Source organism: Coptis chinensis, chromosome 1, assembly GCF_015680905.1.
Source record: "Coptis chinensis isolate HL-2020 chromosome 1, ASM1568090v1, whole genome shotgun sequence".
Taxonomy (NCBI): Eukaryota; Viridiplantae; Streptophyta; class Magnoliopsida; order Ranunculales; family Ranunculaceae; genus Coptis; species Coptis chinensis.
In genome coordinates this window covers 26,645,972-26,656,453 of record NC_141456.1, presented here as the reverse complement: position 1 = coordinate 26,656,453, position 10,482 = coordinate 26,645,972, and the positions used below count along the sequence as shown (strand labels likewise).

The window sequence follows — 10,482 nt, the reverse complement described above, 5'->3', positions numbered from 1 at the left end:
ATCGATCGCTAAAAATCACAGCATAGAAAGAAAGAAAGAAAAAAAAAATGGCGGTGGCATTAAGAAGAGTGATCACGTCAGCACCAACAAGGAAAAACCACTTTTCTTCTTCTTCTTCTTCCACATTCTCGCACCTGTTTTCTTCTTCGTCAAAGTCAATAGCAAATGCTTCTGCTGCAGCAGAAGTTATACCAGGGGGAGGAGAAGATATTATTTTCACTGAAGAAGAAGAAGAAAGTTCAAAACCAGTGGTGTTTCCATCTGTTCTTCAACCTAGAGTTGTTGTTTATGATGGGGTTTGCCATCTTTGCCACTCAGGTACCATGTTTGACCCATTGAAATGGAGGGTGTTTGCGTCTTATATTTTTTGTTTGATTTAAGGACAAAACTGAATGCCCTCTTTGTTTATTTTAAATGCAGTTTTGTCATGTTAGATTGAAATGTTGTAAATGTGGTTGGGTTTGGAGAGGTTGTAACATTGTAAGAGATAGGAATTGAATGGTGCATTTAAGGACTAGTTTTTTTTTTTTGCTTACACCAATGTGGAAAGCAAGGGGATTATGGTTAAACTCGATAATATATTTTTGTTCCTGATTTGGCACTAGTGGGTAGGGATTTTTTGTGTTTCAGATTACTATTTTTTGACTGAGAGCAAGTGGGGGGGTTTTCATTTGTTGCTTTGCCTTAGCTGTCATTGTGTCATTACTTGTGGAATACCACAATGCAGTGGGGAAAATGAGGAGAGGAAGTAGTGTATCAATAAGAGAAGGAAAACAGGCAATGACTGTCAGAGAGAAAGAAATGAGGAAATGTCTAAGAATAAGAGAAGTTTTCATCATTGAGGAAAACGTAAAGGGAGAAGAGAAATCTCGTTCCATAGCCTTCTTCTCTGGAAAAGGCTTTTTCAGTTCCCTCTAGTATATTTTCTCATGTTGTTTTGCTTGAGGCTCGAGTATTTTAGTAGTTTGTGGCTTTAACTTGTAATTTGTTGATACTTAAATCTTTTAATGATGATGCAGGGGTGAAGTGGGTGATCAATGCAGACAAGCATGATAAAATAAAGTTTTGTTGCCTTCAGTCTAGAGCTGCTGAACCCTATTTGAGGGCCTGTGGTCTTGATCGAGAAGATGTTCTTCGTCGCTTCTTATTTGTTGAAGGTCCAGGTGTATACCACCAAGCATCCACAGGTACAATGGACCATCTTGTTAACACAAATATTTCTCTCTAAGTTTGTAGTTAATTTTTCTTTTGGAAAGTTCCTGTATTTCTGGTTCATGATTTTGTGGCTCATAAAAAATAGTAACCTCAGTTTTCAGTAATGCTCTATAAAAAGAAGAAAACAAGAACCCCCTTTGAAGCTATGTTGTCTCATGACATCAAGAAACAGGTTTTCTTTCCAACAACATATTTCTTTAAGAAGAAAAGGTGAAAATAATATTTAAATTTTGGGTCCATGAAACTTCAATCACGACTTCATGTTAAACATGTCAGAGTTATGGCATAGAGAAAGACATTATACTGAATCATAGAGTTGATAGTTCAAATGGTTCTACACTTTTACTGCTAGCAGACTTGTATAGTCAATAATATAAATTGTATCTTACAGAGGAAACAGGTCCTTGATAAACTTACAATATGTGGAGGCATGATACAGCAAATTCTTAAAAGGTGGAATGTTCTTTATGTATGATTAGTTGAAAGAAACAACAATGTATATATACATTATATTTTCTCTTAACATGAAGACAATAAATAAACTGACATTTTTGTTCGTAGTGTTTATGTTATGACCCGTTACAGTTTGTATAGTTATGGTTAACTGGCAATCGTTTGAAGGAATAGTGTCAGGTGTCATTCAGTCATCTTTGACTTGTATTTCATAACTTCATTCCATGTATATACTAAAGTTCATCAAAAGATATCTCTTGTTTTATCTTGCTTAAATAAATTAATTTGTAACTATTGTGGGATGTTGTGATTTTTCAGCTGCACTGAAAGTTGCGTCATATCTACCATTACCCTACTCAGCTCTAAGCAGTCTTCTAATATTACCAACTCCTTTGAGGGATGCTGTCTATGACTATGTCGCCGAGAATCGCTACAAGTGGTTTGGCAAAGATGATGATTGCATCGTTCTGCAGGAAATGGAGATGCTAGAGCGTTTCATTGACAGGGAAGAAATTGTAGAGAAGAGCCGACGGAAGGATTAATGAGCTTGTTTTAGATGCTCATTAGTATGACTGAAAGAGAAAAACACAGTTCTTTTGTTCTTTTACATTGTATATGGTAACTACAGGAAAGAATGTCGGAGAAAGACCATGTTTCTTTACACTTTTGAGGAAGATATTTACAAACTAAATTGCTTTGTAAGATCTTTGTCATTGCTTTTCTCAGTACCTTGTGCAAGTCCAGATATATGTACATAATTTTACAATGTCTGGTTCGTACGCCATTGAACATATTGATGTTGCAAAAGGATTGACAGGCAGCCTTGCAAAGTACCTTTTTGGACCATCCATCGACGTATCGAGGCAGTGCTATGGGATTTCATATAATTTTGGGGCCTCACATGGAATTCAGTGAAAAATATCCCCAAGCAATTCAGTGAATAATAATTTGAGGAATGCATATGCCCGATCAATGCACCTACTATCTTGGGGGAAAATAAGCACTTAACATACGTGAGGCAGTGTGATACAAAATATATTTGACTGATTCACTCAAACCCTTCTGGAGTTCTGACAAACAGTATATTTACATTCCCCCCACCCCACCTCTTTTCACAAGTTTAGTATCAAATATGAACCGAAGGATGATATGGTTTTTCGGCGCTGATGGCCTCATGCATTGCAGACTGATATAATTTGAAAGAGGATTTGGGGAGAACCAAAAGAGTACAAAGGTGGAAAATAGAGGGCGAAAAAATGGAAATAATTGAGTTCCAAATACTCTTATATCTGCTTTCAATTTTCTCTAAACATTGCAACTTGCAAAAAGTACATATCTCACAACAACAATTTCGCTTCATTTGCTACACTAGTTCAGTCAGAACCTGACACACTTCCAGCATCCCTTATCCCTGCAGCATGGTGCCAGAAGAAACTATTACGGCAGAAGGGGCGAAGGGAACAATTTAATTTGGTCATCCATGCTTGATTAATTCATTCTTTAATTGAACCAAGATGCTCACAGAGAATTGGACACTTAAAGAAGCTTTGCTACCTTGAAAACTAACCCACAGTAAGCAGCAATGTTCCATATTTTGGGGTCTACTATATTTAACCCTCCTTCCATCTGACTATATCTCAAAGTTGCATGACTTGCTTTATGTATTTTCCTCTTCAAACTAGGACCTGACCATAGAAAAATGTTAGTTAACTTTGAAACTTTGTCCACTACTCCCATAGGTAAGATGAAAGTTTTAGCCCAGTAGGTGTGGAAAGAAGCAAGAACTGATTTAATAAGTTGAATCCTTCCTGCAAAGGTCAACAACCTATTTTTCTAGTTAGTAATCCTTGTAGTTATCATCTCTATAAGGGGCAAACAGTCAGCTATCCCTAGTCTAGAAGCAGTCAAGGGAAGCCCAAGGTACTAAATAGGAAGGGAAGCAAGAGAAACACCCAAGATACCAGCTAGATCATCACTTGCTTGTGCACTTAAACTTCCTATCAACAGTGTTGTCTTGTTGACATTAATTTTCAAACCTGTCAAGATAGAAACACTTTCTATAACTTCCTTTACTCCTCTTAGAGATATTGCATCACCTCTACAAAAGAGCAAAACATCATCTGCAAAGCACAAATGAGTTAACTGTAATCTCTTGCATCTAGAATGATAGTGAATCATTTTTTTAAGAGATAACCTTCTTCAAAAGACCCCCAAGAATCTCCATCACAAGAACAAATAGGTAAGGAGAGAGGATCTCCTTGTTTGAGACCTTTTTTGCCATTAAAGTATCCTTGTGGGAATCCATTTACCAAGACAGAGTAACTTGGAGAAAAATAACATATTTTAATCCATGAGATAAAAGTTGTAGGAAACTTAAATCTTACCGGAATCTTCCCCAAAGCATCCCAACTCAGAGAATCATAAGCCTTCTGAATGTCTATCTTGATATAGCATCTTGGAGCACCATGTACTCTCTTGTAACCTCTTAACATTTCATGTGCCAGTAGCAAGTTGTCCTGTATGTTTCTTTGAGGTACAAAGGCTGATTGATTCAATTCTATCACCTGAGAGATGCATAACTTCAAACGATTACTAATGACTTTAGAAATACATTTGTAATTTACATTGCAGCAAGATATAGGTCTGAACTCATCTATTCTAAAGGGTTTAAGCTTCTTAGGTATAAGGCATAAGAAAGTTGCATTGATACCTCTATGAATGCTTTGAAGCTCAAAAGCAGACTTAACTGCTTGTGTAAAGTCATGCTCAACAATAGGCCATACTTTCTTAAACAAGAAAGCATTAAAGCCATCTGGTCCAGGCGATTTGTTGTCTTGCATGGAGAATAGTGTTTCTTTGATTTCTGCATTAGTAATCTCCTCTTGTAACTTTGTAGCATCTTCAACTGTTACCTCTTCTCTTACATTTAACTCCTCCAAAAGGTCTGCATCACACTCTGCTGCTGATGGTTCACCTAGAATTCCTTCATAATAGCTTACAAAAGCTTGAGAAAATTGTTGTTGACCTTGCTGTTTCACTCCATTTAAATCCTCAACATTCCAAATAAAATTCAGATTTTTCTTCTCTTTTATAGATTCAAAGAAAAAGGCATTACATTTATCAGCGTACTGCATCCAGTCACACTCTGTTCTCTGTCTAAAAGTTCATCTCTTCCATCTCTAGTAACCTACTAAAGATGGTTATAGCTTCTCTCTCCTTCTGCCACAGAGCTTGATCAAGTGGCCTTACCTGTAATCTCCTTTGTATCTCTTGAAGGTCATTATTTGCAGGCTCCACTCTCTTCTGTAAATCAGAGAGATTTACTCTTGCCCAACCTTTCAACTTGGATTTAACAATCTTGAGTGTTTGTGTTAGTACATAAGAATGGCTCCCATATACCTCTTCATCCCAACACAGTTGAACAGTTTGTAAGAAATCTGGATGTAATGACCAGTAGTTACAGAATCTGAAAGGAAAAAATCCTTTAGGCCTTTCATACAAACTGATGACCATCGAAGAGTGGTCAGAGATTCCTGGAGTGTGGAAATCTACTATAAAGTTGTTGAAAGTATCTAACCAAAGAGAGTTAACTAACACTCTATCTATCTTGGACCATCTCCTTACATCTTCCCCAAAATTAGTTCATGTAAAAAAAACTCCACGTAGCTTTAAGATCTGTGAGTCCAATTGCAGCTACAAGATTTGCAAAAGGAATAGTTTCTCTCGGCTGCACAATCTCACCCCCTATTCTCTCATGGGAAAATAATACATTGTTAAAATCACCCCATAGGCACCAAGGTCCACTTATACTGGTATACAGGTTCCTAAGATCACTCCATAGCTCAAGTCTTTCTCTCTTGCTATTGCTTGCATACACCATTGTCATTGTAAAACTTTGATCATTGGCAATGAATGTTACCATACAGTGTAAAAACTGTGAGGATTCCTTCAACTTCTGAACATCTACTATCTGTTCATCCCATAGTAGCCATATTCTACCACTAACATCACTTGAATAGTTATCCATTTACTGCCACGAGAGACAACACCATCTCCTTATATCCCTACAGTTAACTTGTCTAACTTTAGTCTCAAGTAAGCCTAATAAACTTAATCTATTCTTATCCTTAAAGCAATTAATTTCCTTTGCTTTAGTTATTTGATTCGTCCCCCTCACATTCCATGCACACATGTTTACTTCCATTTAGAGTTGGATTTCTTGTTAGAATTCTTTGACCTTCCTTTGCCACTTTTCTCTGTCATTGGTGATGTAACCTCATCTGAACCTCTTCTCTGTGCTCTAGTTTTTGCTTTCACTCTTGCTTGATCACTAGTAGAGCTAGCCGTTGCTGCTGAACTTGTACTTCTCACTTTGCCACTTCTTAAAGTGTGTTGTTCATTGCTAATAGCTTCCACTTCATGGTCAGAGAAGATTTCCTCCTCATTTTCAGAAATGTCATCTTCTAGTTTCTCTTCATTGTTTGCTAAAGCTTCGAATTGGTTTCTCTCAACTTGGCATTGTATAGACTTCTCCTTGTCTTTCCTCTTTCCTGCATTTCCAGTATTTGAGTTATTACTAGCAGGACTAGTTGAATGCAAGTTATCCACTCTAGATTCTACTCTAGCTTGAACTTGCAGCTGTTGAGACTCTTCAACTGCTGAGTAATATTAGGTAACAAGATGCAAAACTCTGTTAACCTATGTTCTTGTTCAGTCGCGACATTTGCTAGATCAATGGGGTTATCTAGTGCCAATTCTACACTCTCATGTAGGGTCAATTGATTATTCACCACTACATTTGACTGTTGTACTGCCTGTACTTCCACCTGTACCATCTCCTCTCCCCTTGCTTCTTGATAAGTCACCATTGCTTGAAGATCTACTTCAGCAATTACAACAGTAGTTGGTGTTACCTCTTCTCGAGCTTCACCAGTATTCTGTCTAGTTCCTTCATCACTAGGTGAACCTACATCCTTTAATGGCCATTTCGCTTCTTGGTGACCAAGTTTGTTGCATAATCTACATATGGTAGGCAACCACATGTATTCCACACCAACTACGACTCTATTGCCTCTTCCAAGGTTGAAGCTCAAGGAATCTGGAAATTTGGCATTAATAGGGGCCTCGATACAGCACTTCGCAAAATCCAACCTCAGATTCCTCTGTGTTGCATCATCCCAGCAATGGCGTTTTCCAATTCTACTTGATATAAAACTCATTCCTCTCTTTGTCCACATCTGTGTTGGAACTCCCCATAGCTTCACCCAAATAGGCAGAGTTGTCATATTCTTCCTCTGAGCTTCCAGATCCTCAGTCCATGGTCTTACCATAAAAACTCTTCCAGCTATGAACAGTGGAACCTTTCTCTAGTACCATTTGTCTATCTTCTACTTCTCGAAATTTGAAATAAAAGAGTTCCTTGTCTGTTGCTATTTCATATTCTGCTTTAGTTTTCCAAGTTCTCTCTAGAACTCTCTTAACTACTGGAAAGGGTAGCCTTTTATCCACAAAAAACCGCACTAAGTGTTCCTTCCATTTCTCTTTTCCCTCTTCTAATATATCTTCTGGAACATCAATAACATCTAGATCCAGATCAGTCTCAATCCATTCAAGCTGACCTTCAGAGAAATTAGTTTCTGGATTTGAAAACAGGGAGCTCCAGCTTACAGGGTTTTGTGGTTGTGACCCAGAAGCCATAATAGAAACAAGCAAGTTAATCACTTTTTTGCATCTACAAACTACAACCCAAAGAGAGCATTTAAGATCCCGATCATACTAACGATGAAAACTACACTTTGTGCCCGAACTCACACCTAAGAAGATGTATGCAATTCTCTCTGCTAGGGAAGGGGTATTGCTCACTAAGACTGCAAGGATTCTATTCACCCAACGTTGTTAGCAGCAAACTAACAGTAAGAAGGAGATAGAATCAAAGCTTTCTTTGGTGAAAAAAGGCATTGATCAGAGTATTCCGATAGAAACTTACCATAAAAGGGAGGGAAAAAGAGGCTTATTTTAAGTGATGGAGTCATCGCCTTCTATTTCTCTCATGATGTCACGGAGCTTCTACAGTAAGAAGACTTGAGACAATTGAAAGGGACCGGGAGGCAGTGTGATACAAAATCTATTCAAATCTATTCAAACCCTTCTGGAGTTCTGACAAACAGTGTATTTACATCCTCTCCCCTCCCCCTCCTCCCCAAAACCCAACCCCACCTTGATATGGTTTTTCGGTTATCAAGATCCTCAAACCGTACCAGTTTTATAAGGCTCTGGTAAGAAGGAAAACAATATCCGCTTTCATCTATCTGCTCAAGACAGTACACGGGCTGATGGCCTGATGCATTGCTGACTGATATAATTTGAAAGACGATTCAGGGAGAACCAAAAGAGTAAAAAGGTTAAAAATAGACAGAAAAAAATGGAAATAATTGAGTTCCAAATACTCTTATCTGCTTTCAATTTTCTCTAAACATTGCAACTTGCAAGAACTACACATCTCACAACAACAATTTCGCTTCAATTTGCTACACTAGTTCAGTCAGAACCTGACACAATTCCACCATCCCTTATCCCTGCAGCATGGTGCCAGAAGAAACTATTACGGCAGAACGGACAAAGGGCACAATTTAATTTGGTCATCCATGCTTGATTAACTCATTCTTTACTTGAACCAAGATGCTCACAGAGAATTGGACACTTAAAGAAGCTTTGCTACTTGTTATCTTCGTCACCAGTCCACTCATTCCAGTCTTTGTCAACATGCTTCTGCGCCCAAACTACGGCTGTTCTCGCAGCTTGTGGACCCCCAGGTAGTCCTCTTTCATTAATGGTGTCAGCCATATCAATGAAAGGAACTACTAATAGCGTTCCTGGACCTCCATATTCAGTGTGTAGGAAAGTACTGAAGATCTGTTTAAAACATGATAGCAAGCACATTCAGCATGTTGCAATGCTAAACTAGATATAAAACAGTGGTAGACTCACTTAAACTAACAAAATAGTTGTAATCTTATTGGTTCATACGTTGCAAGGATAAAGAATTTTCAGTCAAAAAGTTATATGTTTTCAGGATATAGATATATGCAAGAACAACATAAGGTCTAAATCTCGTAGAGCATGAATGTTATGTCTGCTAGTTTTTGACATTGTGTATCAGTGTAAGAATAATTCTGATTATCAATACAAGCCTGCCGGATTACAATGTCAACTGTTGGAAGTTTCTTAGCCACAGCATGTATAAGCATAAACATCACACTATCACAAATAACATGGTATTGGAAAAACCAAAAATAAATAAGTCATTTTCAGATTAGCAAATAAGTTGTCTTAAATTTCGATAACAAAGATTAGCTCCTTTCCTCAACCATAATTCTTTTGATTTCAATACTTCATTTATGTCTTAAATTTGAATCTAAAATCACTTATATCTTATTACCATACAGATACAAGCAAGCACTAACTATACCGTCAACAAGTTCACTTTAGTAGAGCTGGGTAACACTCTATATCTGTTAATTACGTAATTGCGAGTGAGATTTCAAATTTTGAGTATTAGTTTCACATTTCTAGCTATCTGCTTATTTGCACTTAAATTTTCTCTCAGCCATATGTGCAAAGTAGGCTTATTTAGCAAAAATTTCCCACTCATCCTTCTCAAACTCTAAAGTTTGTATCAACAGCACTATACATAATTACAGACTCCAGATTCATTAGCTAACATTTTAAAATGCATTAAAAACATATGAGTTCGAATACCTCAGTACAGATTCCAACAACATCTTGAACAGAACCTCCATATATTTCTTTCTTTGGCAGCTTTTCAAGTAGATGGTTCTTAAACTTGTCAGTTTCCTGAACCAATAAAAAAAAGTTTTAATCTTTTCATGAAAGCAAGTGATGGGGTGAGAAAAACAAAACTTACAGCCTCAGCAAAGTCTGGAATGGGGTCTGGAAACTGATACTCAGCTTCTGCTCTACATAAGTGGTGTTTACTCATTCGTAAGGAAGTTGAGAAGAGAAGACAAGGTGAGAATAACAGTGGTTGTTGTTTTCGTTTAAGAGTTGAAAGAAGGGAATAAGTTAAGGAAGAAGAGTAGAAAAGAGGAGAAGAGTGTTTAAGTGAGAATTGACAAGTTATCAAAGCTTTGCTCATTGCCATCTCTCTCTGTTAACAAACAACAAAATGTAGTACGTGTCTTATCTTTTACACAGATTTATAGCTGCTCCGTAGGATTTTAGGAGATTGGAATTGCATATATCGTGTGCCGAGATGTCGTTGGTAATTTGGTATTTTTTTTTTTTGGGTGCAAATCATACTCTTATATATACTAGCCATGCATCCCGACCTGTGGCCGGGCCTGTTATTCTTAAACCCATCATGTCTGGGCCTATATTTAAGGGAAGCACTTGGAAGTTTAATATATCCATATCCAATAAGTAATCCATATCCACTAATACATATCCATATCTATATCCAATAACTAATACATATCAATTAACTAATCCATTGTGTTTTAGAATTTGTTTTTTTTTATCCCATGCGTACATTTGAAATAATGAAATAATGAGTAATCCATATCCATATCTATTAACTAATACATATCCATATCCATATCCAATAACTAAACTAATCCATTGTTTTTTAGAATTTGTTTTTTTTTATCCCATGCGTACATTTGAAATAATGAAATAATGCGTAGATTTGTTTTTTGTTTTAGCATAACACATGAAAGGACAAATTTAATTTATATTAAATTAGAGAGCAGGCCAAATTCAGGGTTAGTTTGGTAAGAAGGCAAGTAATTATTTTTC

General features: G+C 37.0%; 3 protein-coding genes across 4 annotated transcripts; 1 reads left to right on the top strand and 2 right to left on the bottom strand.

Moving 5' to 3' along the window:
• The first annotated feature begins 8 nt into the window (after nt 1-8).
• On the top strand, nt 9-2,393 carry LOC147523196 (Putative thiol-disulfide oxidoreductase DCC). The gene is made up of 3 exons (XM_086597810.1): nt 9-318; nt 1,020-1,187; nt 1,987-2,393. Exons 1-3 carry the CDS (start codon nt 48-50, stop codon nt 2,208-2,210), a joined length of 663 nt encoding a protein of 220 aa, XP_086453936.1. The 5' UTR covers nt 9-47; the 3' UTR covers nt 2,211-2,393.
• Nucleotides 2,394-2,934: 541 nt separating this feature from the next.
• LOC147523195 (uncharacterized) lies at nt 2,935-7,959 on the bottom strand. 2 transcript variants are annotated; one of them, XM_086597820.1, is made up of 3 exons: nt 4,379-7,959; nt 4,053-4,232; nt 2,935-3,788 (listed from the first exon to the last, which is right to left on the bottom strand). In XM_086597820.1, the coding sequence occupies exons 1-2, from the start codon at nt 4,800-4,802 to the stop codon at nt 4,162-4,164; spliced, it is 495 nt and encodes a 164-aa protein (XP_086453946.1). In that variant the 5' UTR covers nt 4,803-7,959; the 3' UTR covers nt 2,935-3,788; nt 4,053-4,161. The 2 variants fall into 2 exon arrangements, with proteins under 2 accessions (XP_086453946.1, XP_086453951.1); XM_086597825.1 differs by having other exon boundaries at nt 2,935-3,353.
• A 140-nt stretch (nt 7,960-8,099) lies between these two features.
• PRIN2 (Serine/Threonine-kinase) lies at nt 8,100-9,968 on the bottom strand. Its single transcript, XM_086597815.1, has 3 exons — nt 9,593-9,968; nt 9,427-9,522; nt 8,100-8,580 (listed from the first exon to the last, which is right to left on the bottom strand). The coding sequence occupies exons 1-3, from the start codon at nt 9,827-9,829 to the stop codon at nt 8,383-8,385; spliced, it is 531 nt and encodes a 176-aa protein (XP_086453941.1). The 5' UTR covers nt 9,830-9,968; the 3' UTR covers nt 8,100-8,382.
• Nucleotides 9,969-10,482: the final 514 nt, after the last annotated feature.

Excerpts from the sequence above, each read along its gene's own strand:
- PRIN2 (XM_086597815.1), bottom strand. The coding sequence starts at position 9,829 with ATGGCAATGAGCAAAGCTTTGATAACTTGTCAATTCTCACTTAAACAC. Across the intron at positions 9,523-9,592 it reads TTCCAGACTTTGCTGAGGCT|GAAACTGACAAGTTTAAGAA; the intron begins GTAAGTTTTGTT and ends TTATTGGTTCAG. Across the intron at positions 8,581-9,426 it reads TTGTTGGAATCTGTACTGAG|ATCTTCAGTACTTTCCTACA; the intron begins GTATTCGAACTC and ends TGTTTTAAACAG.
- LOC147523195 (XM_086597820.1), bottom strand. The coding sequence starts at position 4,802 with ATGCAGTACGCTGATAAATGTAATGCCTTTTTCTTTGAATCTATAAAA. Across the intron at positions 4,233-4,378 it reads GCTTCAAAGCATTCATAGAG|GTGATAGAATTGAATCAATC; the intron begins GTATCAATGCAA and ends TGCATCTCTCAG.
- LOC147523196 (XM_086597810.1), top strand. The coding sequence starts at position 48 with ATGGCGGTGGCATTAAGAAGAGTGATCACGTCAGCACCAACAAGGAAA. Across the intron at positions 319-1,019 it reads TTGCCATCTTTGCCACTCAG|GGGTGAAGTGGGTGATCAAT; the intron begins GTACCATGTTTG and ends ATGATGATGCAG. Across the intron at positions 1,188-1,986 it reads ATACCACCAAGCATCCACAG|CTGCACTGAAAGTTGCGTCA; the intron begins GTACAATGGACC and ends GTGATTTTTCAG.